Here is a 15,097-nt window from a genome sequence, read left to right as displayed (position 1 = left end):
AGTTTTATTTTTATATTAGATATTTGAGTTTTTATTGTTTTTATTCAAACCTTTTCAAAAATTTAAGTATTTTCTCTGTTTGCATTTACATTTTACATCCATAAAAACATACATATTCAAAGGCGATATATAAATACAATTCTAAGGTTTTGAAATTAGAGATTGTATACATAGTTATAGTCAAAAGTTAAATTATTTTGCTCTTTCCCAATTTTTCCTAAACTACAAAAAATAATAATTATTTGTTCAATGGTTCAATGTTAATCATTTTTTTTATCGACAAATTATGTGTTTATCTAATTTAATACAAAACTTTGCTATCAAAAACAAAATCAAAACATGCATCTATAAACAAAATATACAAACAAATTAATGCAATAAGCCCCCTTTCTCAGTCCATGACTTTAAAAATTAGTAAAACAAAAACAATATTTAATACGGAAGATAACGTTCAATTACCAATACCTTTATAAAAAAAATAGAGTTTAAAATTCATCTAAAAATAAAGTTTCAACGGTCGTTGTTTTTCTTACTTTATAACGTTTCATTTTCCATTAGTATTTTCCTCTTCTATAGCCATAGGTAAAGTTAAAAACTACAGAGAGAAAAAAAGACGAAAACAAACTGCATTTAACTAGAAAATAAAACAGTTTAACTTTATTTTCAGAAAAGTTAATGAAGTAGCCATTTTGCTTCTGCCGCTGTGGACAACCATAGCAACGAAAAACGAATCTTTTTTGATTAAATTATCTAGTAATTTCTCAAGAGGACTTTTCAAAAACCTTTAAACAAAATCATCAAAACTATAAACGATATAGAGAAAAAAAAAAACAATTATGTAAGTGGTAAGTTACATAGTCTGAGCTAAAAAGAACTTTTCGAGAAAAATTTGAAGAAATTAGATAAATAGTATTATTTTATTTTTTAACTACATTATATAAAATAATGTACATTAGTCAGTTTGATATCATTTTTTTTTATAACTCACGTTACATTAAGAAAAGTTTATAATACATTATTGTTATGCATAGTTATTGTCAATTTCAATAAAAATTGATGCGAAAACAACTGCACATGAATGGAGCTTGCCCATTTCTTTCAAAATTAAGTAATATTTATTAAAATAATTTATTTTTAGCATTTACTGCGAAAAAGTTAAATACTGTTGGTAACTGACGTTACTTTTATTGGACACAAAGTTTTGAGAGTGCGAAAGTGTAGAATTTTTCTATTGAATTTATATAATCTTAATTTATTTTTAATGAAGAGAGAGAGAGAGAAATAGCGTTCAATATTTAGAGGAAAATTAAAAAAAAAAAAAAAAATAGCTAACTAATTATATCACCTATGATTTTTGAATAGAGCATTTCCACAAAAGTTTTTCTTTTAAGAATATTGTATAACGAAACCTGTTTTAGCAATCATAATAAAATATTGCAATCGTCAATTTCCTCAAATTGATATTATTTTTCGATAGATTTGATATCTAAAATTTAGATCCTTAAATTTAATGTTGGTAAACTACCATTTTTATGGTATTATTATTAAATTAGTTTTTGAATTTATCAATATGGGAGTTAATGTTTTTGAAGAGAAAATTTTGATATAAAAATGATATTAATATTCTCATCTTTAAAAACAGACCATTCGTTATTTGTGTATGTTTTAATTTCAAGAGAGTTGTTTATACCTATGTTTAAATCGTTGGTCGCATAAGCTCTTTGAAATAATAATATCATTACCAGTATCTAAGTATGCAGAATAGCACGTGGAGTAAAAGGCTAACTCAATTTTTAAAACCAAAGCTCACGTAAAAAATGCTAGGCACGGTTGCCATATATGGTTTTGTTATGAAGTTGATTAATTTTTTTTGTTCTTCTCATATTAAATCTCAGAACATTATGCCTCTAGATTTGTATGCTAGAACTGACAGACATTTTTTGTATTTTACCGTCCCTCAATCAGGGTTGTAAAAATATCAATAAAAAAATTCATATATAGTAAAAAAAAAATATTAAATGCACATACAAAATGTTCTGCGTTTAAAAAAATCAATGCAAAATGTGTGCATTAATTATTTTGTTTCGTATATTGTTCGAATTTATTACTTTTTAACTGTTTGGCCTGCACTATTTGGCCTCTGTTATAAGGCCAAATAGTCAAAATTTTAAGAAAATCAAAGAACTAAATATTCAATCTCGTAGAGTGTTAATTCCTTAAAAGATATTAAAGTCTTTAAAAAGCCAACACTTCTGTTTACAGGAAAAATCTTTTTCAAAAACTAGACCTCATATCCTATAAAATATTTTCACAGTAAACCGTCCAATAACACACCCATAACAACTCGCTGGCTTAGAACTATAATCTCCTATGTCTGCAGGGGTTTCCATAAGACATAGAACATTATAGTTCTCAGCAAGCGAACTAGGGTAAGGTGGTATAAGTGTGCGCATTTTAGACAAAACACCAAATAAAACAATAACAAAAAGAATTTAACTACTTTTTTATATATAGGTTTTAGTTCTTAATCAAAGCAACGAAAAAAACTTAAAACTGGTAAAAAATGTATTAATTCAAAAGTTATAAGCAAAATACCACATTAGGTCATTTGCGCACTCTTATACACACTATTGTGTAAGAGTGCGCGGCTTAGTTTGTAAGAATGCGCAGCTGCGTACAGGTGTAAGTTCGCACAAAAGTCGCAAATAAAATTGCCTATCTTTAAATAAACAGAGTATTTATCGACCTATCACTCCCTGCAAAAGGAACATTCTATTTAGTCTCCGATTAATGGTTATGAGAAAATTTCAACAATTTCTAGTTACTTTCATTCGCTTGTTTTTTGTAAAACTTGTATTTGGTTTCTTTTTGGTTGGAATTGCTTTTTCTACCTGCTGTTTGCTGGTATATGGACAAATGCAAGTTATTTTGAAGCCTTGGATAGCATTTACTGCTCTTATAACCCGCGCACTCTTATACATCATCATGGTTCGCACTTTTACACGGTCAGACATGTAATCGAAGAATATATATGTATTTCACAATCCACTTTATGACCAATCTTACGTGTTCCTCAAATGTTTCTTTTTGTCGACTTTTCAATGTCCCATACTTTGTTTATTGCTATTTTTTGTTGTTAAGCGGAAAATTTAATTTGTTTGGCAAGAAAAATTGGAAAAAAAAGTGCTAAAAAACTTAAACTTAACTAGCACCTCTGTTTACAAACACATTTGCATGAATTTTTGACAGCAGATCAAACTCACTTAGATCTTTCCAAAATAAGTGCATTCAGTCCAATATTCCCTTTCAAACCGTAGAAAATCGCTTTGCGCACTCTTATCAACCGCGCACTCTTATACCATCCTACCCTATATTTTATCATTTTTAATAGAAGTTGAGAACTTGAAAATTTTAATATCATAGCAAAATTTCCAGCAATATTTCCATAAACAATTTTCAAAAAAAAGATGTAATGTAACCTTGACACCATGGATCAAAGCAGGTTTAAACTGTATAAGAACTCAATTCGATGACATTTATAGAACTGTTATATTACTTTATAAAGTATCATCCGCCCACTGTCAAAACCAGTTTTTGAAAATTAAAAAACTCGTCATTTTATCATCATAATTGATAAAAAATACAGTTCCGAGCTTCAGGACATATTAAATATTTTGTATTTAATATTGATATTATTTATTTATTAGGTATTTAATATTACTTATTTAAAAAAGACATCGAAGACTAGGACTATTAAAAAAAAAATTTGGAACCAGTAGGTACCATGATTTGCGAATAAAATCCAATACTCGTGAAATATTGTGAATGTGTTGCAGTTGGTATGATAACCAAAACCGAAAATAGTTAATATAAATATCTATGTAATAAAAAGTTAGATTTAACTATATTTTCTAATTAAAAAAAAACATATTTTTTTCTTATTATAATATTTCCAAACAAAAAGTAACAAGCCTTCAAAGGATGTATCTCAGACATCTTAACCTATTTCTCAAAATGGTTTTGACTTGTTTAAAAACTAAAAACGTATCTGGCAATCATAATTTTGAAAGAGATGGCGGGCAGTCTAGTTTTGAAAGCAGGAGATCGAATGACAATAACAACGACTACGATGTCGATGATAGTCTGCATGTGTACTTCTACTCTCCTTACCAAGAAGGACCCATTCAACTGTGATATTGGTTTTTCCACTCATTGAGAAAATATTACACTTTTATACATACATTGTTCGTGGCATATAGCGCTTCCCTTTTCTGCATTTAAAAAGGACACGCGGCACCAACCAGATTCTCTCAGATTGCCAGTTAATGTCTGAATTTCGTGCCAAATGGGCGGTAATTTTTAGTCGCACACATTTATACTATGTATACTTCTATCTATTTATATAAATCTACATTCATCTGTTCTTTTATATTAAAGTAAGAATATACGTTTGGAGTTGCCGTGTAAATTCACAATAAAAATCCAACTTTAAAGAAAATTTTAATCCCGGCAGGACTTTGCCAACTAACTATCTTTCCGGTTTTGAAAATGTGTTTATTTTCACCACAGAAGGATTAAAGTGAAAATAAAAAAAAAATTTGGGGAGTAGTTATATAGTGTACGTATAGAATATAATGGTTTAAATATAGCAGACATACACTTGGGGTATTTTTATTTTTGGTGACACGACTGGCGTCTATACCAATTTGAATTTTATTTGCAAAATTAAATGTTGAAAAAAAAAAATAAATAAATAAAAACACGCAATGTTTGTGATAAGAAGTTGTGTTGATCTACGAGGTAAGTGTTGCATTGTCCTTTGGTAGAAAAATGCATGCGAATAAACACTTAACAATGTTATGATACAGTGGTGCCTACAACTATTGCTCGTTAAATTATACTTATATACGATTGGTTTTGAAAAAATAAACATTTTCATATCGTAATCTACATCGAAATCATCCTTTAAAATAAAAAAAAAAGTTAAATTTTCAGCAAATCTAACTCCGTGGAAAATGGAGGAGAGTACCTAATAATAATTTTTTCCACACGGGTGTTTATGTATGTTTTTATTTTTTTATTGTAAAAGCAAATAGAAACTTTGATGATAATTGGATTTTTTTCGTTATTTGTGGTAGGAAAATGTAATGAGCTTCGTTTTCGGATGAAGTCGAGCTAATAAATTGCTTGAGGGTGGAGGAAGGCATATTTAATGTAGACTTACAACTTACGAACCGGAAAATGTTATGCCCAGTTAATGAGATTTTTTGTGAACGAATAGGTTGATGTCCTCTGGGGCCAAATAATTTCATCTGAATTATTTACTTCAGGAAAACTTATTTTGTCTTTCTCTTACTAATTATCACACATAGACATTTAAGGAAGAAATTTATTTAAAATACATATTTGTTTATTACTAACACACTTCTTTCACAAAGCTAACGAAGTTTCCTTTTTTTTTCTTTTTGATTCCGTTCTAGAAGAAGACTGGCAAAATGAGAAATCCGGACGCAATCAGTCAAATGAACAAGGTACGTATTTAAATTGTGAAATGTACATGAAATTTTTTATCTTAATTGATTGATTGAGCTTATCTGTCAAAAATGTGAATTGTTGTTTACGAGAACGGGTCGTTATTCTGTATTCCTAAATTCTGCATGACCAAAATTCTGTATTTCAAAAAAAGAAAAATTGTTTTGATAGTGAAAAAAAGTGCGCACAAAACAATTTTTCTTTTATAATTTTTTTACAGAATTTTGGAATACAGAATTTTTAAATCCAGAATTTTGTATTTACAGAATTTTAGAATAGAGAATTTTGAATTTACAGCATTTTAAAATACAGAATTTTGGAATCCGAATTTTGGCACATACAGAATTTCGACCCCAACCCGTTGTTTGCTGCAGTAAATATACATATTTATGATCTCTTTGAATGTCTAACGCGTTGTCTCCGCTACCTTTGTCTTTGTCTGGGAATAATTTAGTTATGTTTAATTAGTTTTTTTATAAAATTCGTAGAGCTTTAATTTTAAGATAATCTTTTTTATACTCGCCAAGTTTCAAGCAAAAATATTGCCTTTTTAATGATATAAATTGAATGACAAGCGTGTATATGTCCTATCCGTAACTTTTGAAAGGCCGTTCTTCTATTTCCTGTAGGAACTATCATATTTAGAAATTCCGGCTTACTTGTACTTACGTTTACGTTACAAGGCTTCAAAAATCGTTATTAGAATAAACATATCACTGTTTGACTGATAGATCATCAAAAATATCAGACCGATATTCCGCCGCAGATTTTGGGTAATATCGAAAAATTATTTGCTGCATGTATAAAATGTACAAGTCTGCAGTTCGTATAGTAGGCGTACTTGGAAATTAAGCTTGCAATAACACTCCAGTTTCTTATATAGCTATGACCCCATTAAAAATATAATAGATACACATTTATTTATATGAAATACAGTAATTTGACATCCAAATAAAGTAAGCCATAAAATTTATTGTACCTATATCAAGGAATTATAATTTTTTCTTTTTCAGAATGGTTAGAGCCATTTTTTTGAAGACGATAATTTAAACATTTTTTTAATAGCTTAACATTAAAAAAGAGTTCAATCGTGCACTTTGTGATAAAAGCATGAAATTAACATCGTCGGTAGTACTCAATATAAGAGTTAGTTTGAGATATTGGTCCACCTTGTATTCCATCCGGAAGGGTAGATACAAGACTTTTTCTGTGTTGCACTCGATTTGTTGCATATCATAGTATAGGCAATGAAACATTTGTATCAATATGATACATGATTTCGAGGTATTTTCTAACGCCCGATCGAATAATATCAATACCAAAATGTCTCCACCATCATGTAAAAAGTTTTTGGACTCTTTATGAATTGTCTTTTACTCAAAGAGCAAGAGTCAGAATATTACCAAGTACTCCTTGAAAAAAAGTGGTAGGCTGATAAAATTTTGTGTACCGTATAAAAAAATAATAAAATATGCTCATCAAAATATTTCATGTTAAAGGGTGTTTTTTTTTAGTGATAAAAAAGCACATGGAAAATTTTTGCATTTTTTATATTTTATACATAGTATGAGAATCAAAAATAATCAAAAAATGAATTATATTTACCATGGAATATTGAATATTCATGCAAAACTTAAATTACTTGCTTTTATTTTTTATTAAATTTTCATAAAAATTAATGTTTTGGAGGAGTGAGGTGCAAAAGTAAAAGTATGAAAAATAATTGTGCAGTTTGTGATAAAAGGATCAAATTAATATGATTGTTAGTACAATATGTAACCCTCATTTTAAGATCTTGGGCCACTTATTATTTCACCTATGTCGGTCGATATATATACATTGTAAATAATGGAAGTCCACTGGAAGCTGTTTAGAAAGATCCATTATCCAGCATCAAACGTTTATCTTTGAAATGGGTTGCATGTCGAGTTCAACAGTATTGGCTTACTAATTACTGACGACAACATATTGAAACTCTAATAGCAGTCGATAAAATTTACTAATTAATTTGTGAACACTATTGAATTAATTTTCAGTGAAACTGATAACGTGAGATCTCCTTTGCATTCGATTTTAATTAAACTGGTTGTATCTAATATTACCCAAAACTAACACATTTGAAAAGCTTTAAATTTGAGTTTGAAATTAGTTTTATGAATTGTTATGAATGAACCAAACTTGTAATTAACTTTTTTATTCCTACATTATTGTTTTCCAAAAGGAACAATGAAATTATGTATAAACGATGTTTAACATACGTCTTGCAATAACGTTATTCTATTTGTTTGAAAAAAAAAAAAAAAAAACAAAACTACTAAACAAATAATAAAACCAACAATTTGCTTTATTTTGAAATCAACCCACCTAAAACAAATTTCCTAAAAGTTTTAAACAAAGAACAAAAAAATGTTTGCACAAACTCAAAGGCCAAAAATCACACAATCCCGAAAAAAAAATATTATTATTCCCTCAACTGGATAATTGATTAACAAAAAAGAAAAGAAAAACTGTGTGTGAGACTATAAAGCTTCCACCACCAGAAGGCCAACCGCTTTTTGACTTCACCTTCCAACAAAAGATGGATGACCGGGAGCGGGAGGAGAAAAAGAAAGAGAGAAGGAGAGAGCGTGGTCACAAATAAAAGAAAAACTTCCCTTCATACCTTTTTTACCTCAATAATGAACAAAAATTAAATTCCTCTAAAAAAATAACACGAAAGAAGAACCAATGGAATCCTTTCAACTATGTCCTTGCTAGCAAAGTTTTTACTCTCAAGTGAGTGAAGTTTGTAAACATAAAACTTTTTCTATAAAGCATACCTACCATATTATACTAGTACATAGATATTTTAAAGAAATCGATTGGGAATACAGTGAGTGACGTTGTGACGTGAAGGCAGGTAGTTAGCTGGCAGGACGTGAACTTTTCTTTAAGTTAATTTAATATGACTTTATTCAATTGATCACTCCCTGACGTGCAAGATAAAAGCTATTGGATGTTGAAATTTAACACTTGCGTCAAGTACACTTTCGAATATATTGAATTCAAAAGATTGTTATAGGTATATTAGTGTCAATGATTGTTTAACAAATTTGAGAAGTTGTTTTGTATTGATTTGAGATTGTGACTTTGAGAAGTTTATATACGACAAATAAGGACATGCTTTTGTTCTCTTATTCAAGGTAACCGATTTTTTTGGTGCGCTTGAATTTTATTTCAAGCAATCTTAAGTTCTTTTTGAAACATAAAATATTTTAATTGAACTAACTGCTAAAGCCGGTTGAATTAATTTCCATGTTTAATTTTCATTTACCATTATCTAAATCTTCACAGTTCTTTGCTTGATTGCAGTTGGAAACAAACCCACACCTTGAAGGTAAATTTCTTTCAGAATCATTTACATAGATAACTTTATCAAAGATTTTATCCTTGGCTCTGTTTTAAAATATTTTTTTCTCACGAAATAAAGGCACCTACCCAAGCAGTATTCCAGGTAAATTGTTGGATTTTCGTTAGCCCTTGTAATTGCATACGCAATTCTAACTTCGTATTCCCACTTATTCCACCAAAAATTATAAAATACTTCAAATACATAACCAAGGGCAAACTTATATTTAAGTCTGACCCAACGTCAGCATTTGGTAGAATTCAAGAAAAAAAAAAAACAGCTCTAAATTTGAATATAAATTTATTTTGACTTCACCCTTTGTCTCAAGTTAAAACGAAATCGAGCTCAATGGTAAAAAGAAGTATGCAAGGTTAATATTTAATCTCTTCCGGGAAACCAAAAGAAAACGATGACTATGGCGCCTTTCCTTCAGTTAGCGTCTATATAAAGCCACTAACGTTAGCAACAACAATACCAAAAAAAACACCAAATTTGCATATCTATCATCACTCAGAGTTATCCTTCTTTTTTCTTGTGTCTCATATTTAAGTGTGTCGAAGTGTGTTGACTTTTATTCCAGAAGAGTAACCTTTAAAGTGAAAGATGGCCACCATTGGGTTGAATATAGTGCAAAGAAAGGACGACTGACGGATCATCATTGTCCCTGTCTTCATTGTAGTGACTTAAGTCTCCTATTGTTCCCCAAACAGTTTAAAAAAATTAAATCAGTAAAAGGAACATGGCCAAGCTAATATCTTTTTTGCACTCGGGCGAGTATTCTTTCCGATCTATTTCCGCTTCTTTATCTTTCAGCAATTTCTATTTCGCCTTTTTCGATTTTTATTTTTCTCTTTGGTTCAAATTATGCGGCTTAAAAGGGACGACTTTCATTCAGATACAAATTATGCATTAGTATTAGCAAAAAATAAAAGAAAGAACTAAATGAAACGGCATAAGAGATATATATATTTAAGTATAATTTGAAAGGTATTACTTTTCTTTTTGGTCAACGTTGTGCAAGGGAAAAGTTTATATATAGTATATTAAATACAATACTGTTTCAGAAACAGACCACTCACAAGGAGAATATCCTTGAAAAGCCTTTTATATTTATTTTTTTCTTTATTTTGTTTTTCTTTTTATATTCTTTTGTGCTTAAAAGAATTTGAAACTCTTAAAGTTCACTAAAAATGACAAGAAAGTGGAATCTTGAAAGGATGTTTTTTTCCTCAAAGAATCGATGGTTTCTTTATGAAGCTATACTAACAGAATAATTTTACTTTGATTCCAATTTGATGTTCCAAGTTTTGAACTCTTTAAGAACGTTAAAAAAAACTCGGAGAATGATGTGGTTTTCTAGTTTCTTGCTTTTTAAAGGAACTTTTGTAAAGTAATAATAATTGAATGTTCAATGAAAGTTAAGGGTACCGAAGCAGAAATAAGTGACATCTCTTGTACGGAACAGAGTTATATGGTCATCTTGCTATTTTTTTTTTTTTTTTTTTTTTTTTTTGACAAAAAAACTTCCAGTAAAAATTAAAAAGAAAATTATTATAATTTAGTTTCAACTAAGGTTGCAATTCTAGATTAAGTCTCTAGTTTCGAATGCATCTAATCTAAGCCATTCGGACTTGGCAGAAAATTTAAATTTTTGTTTATTCTTGTTGCCCAATTAAGTGCTTCGTTAAGGTAATTCAAGACATTACAACCTTGTGTTAAAAAATAGTGCGTTTAAATAGAAAAAAAAAGCGCCAAGAAATTATCAAATAATTATTATAGAAAATTATAAAAAAAAAAGAAATTTATAAAATTCATTCATTTTTGGTTGTGGTTAAAGAAAACGTAAGATGATGAAATTTAAAGCACACTGAACGAAAAAAAGCTAGTATTTTCTAAACTGGTTGCGATAGAAACTTTTTCTATTCGGTTTCAGAACAGTCAAAAGTGCACCTATCAGCCATTTCAGGCTTATCCATTTTCTACCGGACACCCTGTATATGAAAAATTTACTTAATTACTTAATAAAAATGTAAGCATTTAATTTTTTTATAATAAAAGTTAGTGCTAACAAGTTATTGAACATTTTACAAAATGCGGTTTTGTACATCTTTAATTCAAATCACCATATACCTTTCCCTGTACCAGGTAAAGATTTATCCCAATGACGAATAGTTTCTCTAAGAAATGTTTATTTGAAGCAAAATCTCAATCAATTTTATAAATTTGCTTCTATGACGGCCAATAGACCGCACGTAAAGTTATCATTTAAAAAATGGTAATTTTAAAACTTGCATGCGATTTGAAAGTGTTCTAATTTTAAATATAGACTTTAAATTTAATGGAGACTAAATAAATTGGACCTAAGAGTATAATTCTCATAATTAATTGCATCTCACCCTAGCAATTTTGACTCGGCAGAAAATTGTATGCCACCTTTATTCTTGTAAACTATTTTCACGCAAACAGGAATGGTTGATATTATTTTTACCCCTTCATGGAGTCGTCATGCGACAGGTTACTTTATTAATTTGAAGACAATGTATTTGAAAATGAGAAAGGAGGGATTAAAACTGAAGTGGACCAAGTCAAAATGTTGTTTTTTCCATATTTTGTGCCTATCTCTGCGCAAAAGCTTAACTTAGGGTCTGTGAATAGCAATGTCAAAAATTTATTGACTTGGGGCAATACTGCTGTGAACCCTCCAAGAGCATATATTGGCCATAAAAACTCTGATCTGACTGCTCAGTTTTTATGATATTCCATTTTTGAAATATAAACCAGTTTTAAAAGTATATGTGGCTTATAAATATTTTCTTTTTTTCTCTACCGCAAAAAAATATAGTTGCTGAAATTCTGTTTTGAAAATCTTTTTCTTGTAATACATTTTACTTACACCATTATTATGCATTGAAAAAACAAAAGTTGTTATTTATTTTTCTCATAAAAAAGATCAATATTAATAACAGAATTTTCGAAAACTTTATACTTACTTTCTATCTAACTCATCAAACTAAAAATAAACTTTTTATTTTGTCAGAAATACTGATACGTCATATAAACATACATTCATCCACCCACCTTTTATCCCTGATACGTGTTCTGATTGTGAGTTGTTGAAGGAGTTCTTTTTTCATAATTTATCCAATCGATTATTTTTAATTATCATCATAGAATAATCCCTTTACTTGAGTTGGGTATCATGATGTGATTATGTGCTTGTGTACGTTTATTTCTATACATTGTGTTCTCCTACAAACTATACGATATGGTATCTCTATCAACTCAATCGATTTTTTCAGTCTTGAAAATCACACAAAGGATTAATAGACAATTGTGATTGAAAATAGTTTTAAGTTGGTTGATTTCAAGAGAATTCTGGTTTCAGGGCTAAAATACATATGTGTGTGATGTAAAAAGCATGTAAACATTTATGTTACTATTATAGTTTAGTTATTATAGAAGTTGTATACTAGTCCAGTAATTTTAGGTTTTATCTGCGGAAAAATTCCTACTGGGCTGAATTTTGGTATACAGCTTAATGACGGCTTTGTTATGAAGATGTGAAAAATCGACATTGATATCGTGTCCGCGTTAAGAGTTATAGGGGTCAAAAGGTCACAAAAACTGTTTTTTCACGATTTTCAGCAAAACGGTAAGTCTTATCAAAAAATTTTCAATGCAAGAATTGTAGACCAGATTATTATATATAAAAAGTGTCATGATACTTTTTTTCCTAAGACCCACCGTTTCTTAGGTATAACGATTCAAAAAGTTGAAGTTTAGTTGTAATCGTCATAATCCTATTCCTGAAAAAAAAACTCCTAACTGAAAAGTTCCTGAAATTTCATTATTTTTTTAGCTTGAATTTCGTTCCTCAACTGTTAAGAATATGGGGAAACCAAAAAAAAAATGGAAATTTTCGCCATTTTTCCGATTGAGGCCCTTCTCCCGAAACCATTTCCCTGGGAATTTTTGATTAGAATATGTCTGAAAATATACAGGGTGTGCAATAGAGAATGGACAACCCTAAAACGGCTTATAGCTACACTTATGATTGTTCTAAAAACAGATAGAAAAAAGTTCTATCGCAACCAGTTCATAAAATATGGACTTTTTTTCGTTCAGTGTATTTTAAATTTTATCATCTTATGTTTTCGTTCACTACAACCACGAATTAATGAATTTTATTTATTTCTTTTTTTTATAATTTTCTACAATAATTGGATGAGTACATAAAAGCTTTAAAAATTTCATAGCTATTGCACATTTTCGTAAAAAAAATTTTGAAATCTGTTTTTTGATGCAAAATGTAAAAAAAGTATTTTATGAAAAATTTTAAACACCTGTGGTATAAAATAAATCTATAGAAACCTAGGTGGCCATCTTTCTTAAAAATATTCTCCTTATACCAGAATATTTTTAAGAAAGTTGGCCACCTAGGTTTCTATAGATTTATTTTATACCACAGGTGTTTAAAATTTTTCATAAAATACTTTTTTTACATTTTGCATCAAAAAACAGATTTCAAATTTTTTTTTACGAAAATGTGCAATAGCTATGAAATTTTTAAAGCTTTTATGTACTCATCCAATTATTGTAGAAAATTATAAAAAAAAGAAATAAATAAAATTCATTCATTCGTGGTTGTAGTGAACGAAAACATAAGATGATAAAATTTAAAATACACTGAACGAAAAAAAGTCCATATTTTATGAACTGGTTGCGATAGAACTTTTTTCTATCTGTTTTTAGAACAATCATAAGTGTAGCTATAAGCCGTTTTAGGGTTGTCCATTCTCTATTGCACACCCTGTATATTTTCAGACATATTCTAATCAAAAATTCCCAGGGAAATGGTTTCGGGAGAAGGGCCTCAATCGGAAAAATGGCGAAAATTTCCATTTTTTTTTGGTTTCCCCATATTCTTAACAGTTGAGGAACGAAATTCAAGCTAAAAAAATAATGAAATTTCAGGAACTTTTCAGTTAGGAGTTTTTTTTCAGGAATAGGATTATGACGATTACAACTAAACTTCAACTTTTTGAATCGTTATACCTAAGAAACGGTGGGTCTTAGGAAAAAAAGTGTAATGACACTTTTTATATATAATAATCTGGTCTACAATTCTTGCATTGAAAATTTTTTGATAAGACTTACCGTTTTGCTGAAAGTCGTGAAAAAATAGTTTTTGTGACCTTTTGACCCCTATAACTCTTAACGCGGACACGATATCAATGTCGATTTTTCACATCTTCATAACAAAGCCGTCATTAAGCTGTATACCAAAATGCAGCCCAGTAGGAATTTTTCCGCAGATTGGGCTTAAAAATGACTAAAATGACTGGGCTATACCTTTATTATGTATAACTACAATTCCATTCAAAATAGATATAAGGACCTTTGAAAACCTGTTAATAACTTTCTATTTTAGTTTATGTTCCTTCAAGTAATTTCAAGAAAAGTGTGCTATGCTTTCCCAACCACATATCGACGGCCTCATAAGGAAACCTCGTAACTCCCAAAATCAAAATTTTACAGGAGAGACGAAAAAGTATAGAGAGACTACAGAGTAGTTGGCGAGTAACGTGCTGTGCAAAATTTGAATTTAAGTCTATTTAGAGTTTTCTTCAAATTTTCTGGGTTGCTGACATATTTTCTAAAAAATAGCGTTTAAAAGTCATTTTCGAAAAAAAGTGGAGTTACGAGGTTTCCTTATGAGACCGACGATATGTATCCTTCAATAATTCGAAGTGTTAATTAAATCAGCTTCGATTTACAGTCACCAATAGCCTTCTCTCACAAAAAGGACCAAAATAGGACAGTATTCTGAAATAATTATTTCTGTCTCGGATCAGTATTTAACATCCACTGTCTTAAATACAATTAAATTGAAAATGGTAATTTAGCTTCTAGATTTCACCTTCTAGATTTTACTCAATTTGAGCCATGTTGTAATTTGATACCTCTGCCAACCTGAAAAATTAAATTGATGATTCAACTCTACAATTTCCCAGACTTTGGGATAGCTTACTTCAGAACCTCATCGAAGAAAATTAATTACTTTCGAGTCCATACAAAACATTAATTTACTGGATTTGCTTTCGAACTATTTTAACTAAGCTTCTTACATCATTCGTGGGTTACGTAAAAAACCATGCGTGTGTGAGTCACCAATCA

General features: G+C 29.5%; 1 protein-coding gene across 24 annotated transcripts in view; it reads left to right on the top strand.

Annotated features, from left to right (window-relative positions):
- LOC129911982 (coiled-coil domain-containing protein CG32809) overlaps positions 1 to 15,097 on the top strand; it is a 321,116-nt gene that overhangs the window by 203,788 nt on the left and 102,231 nt on the right. For 22 of the 24 annotated variants that reach the window (XM_055990027.1, XM_055990032.1, XM_055990030.1 and 19 more), the window contains one exon: positions 5,481 to 5,531. In XM_055990027.1, the coding sequence (XP_055846002.1) occupies positions 5,481 to 5,531 (51 nt within the window). The remainder of the gene's footprint in view (positions 1 to 5,480; positions 5,532 to 15,097) is intronic. The other 2 variants (XM_055990031.1, XM_055990048.1) reach the window with 1 other exon arrangement.

Source organism: Episyrphus balteatus, chromosome 2 (assembly GCF_945859705.1).
Source record: "Episyrphus balteatus chromosome 2, idEpiBalt1.1, whole genome shotgun sequence".
Lineage (NCBI taxonomy): Eukaryota > Metazoa > Arthropoda > Insecta > Diptera > Syrphidae > Episyrphus > Episyrphus balteatus.
This window is presented reverse-complemented; position numbering and strand designations above follow the sequence as displayed.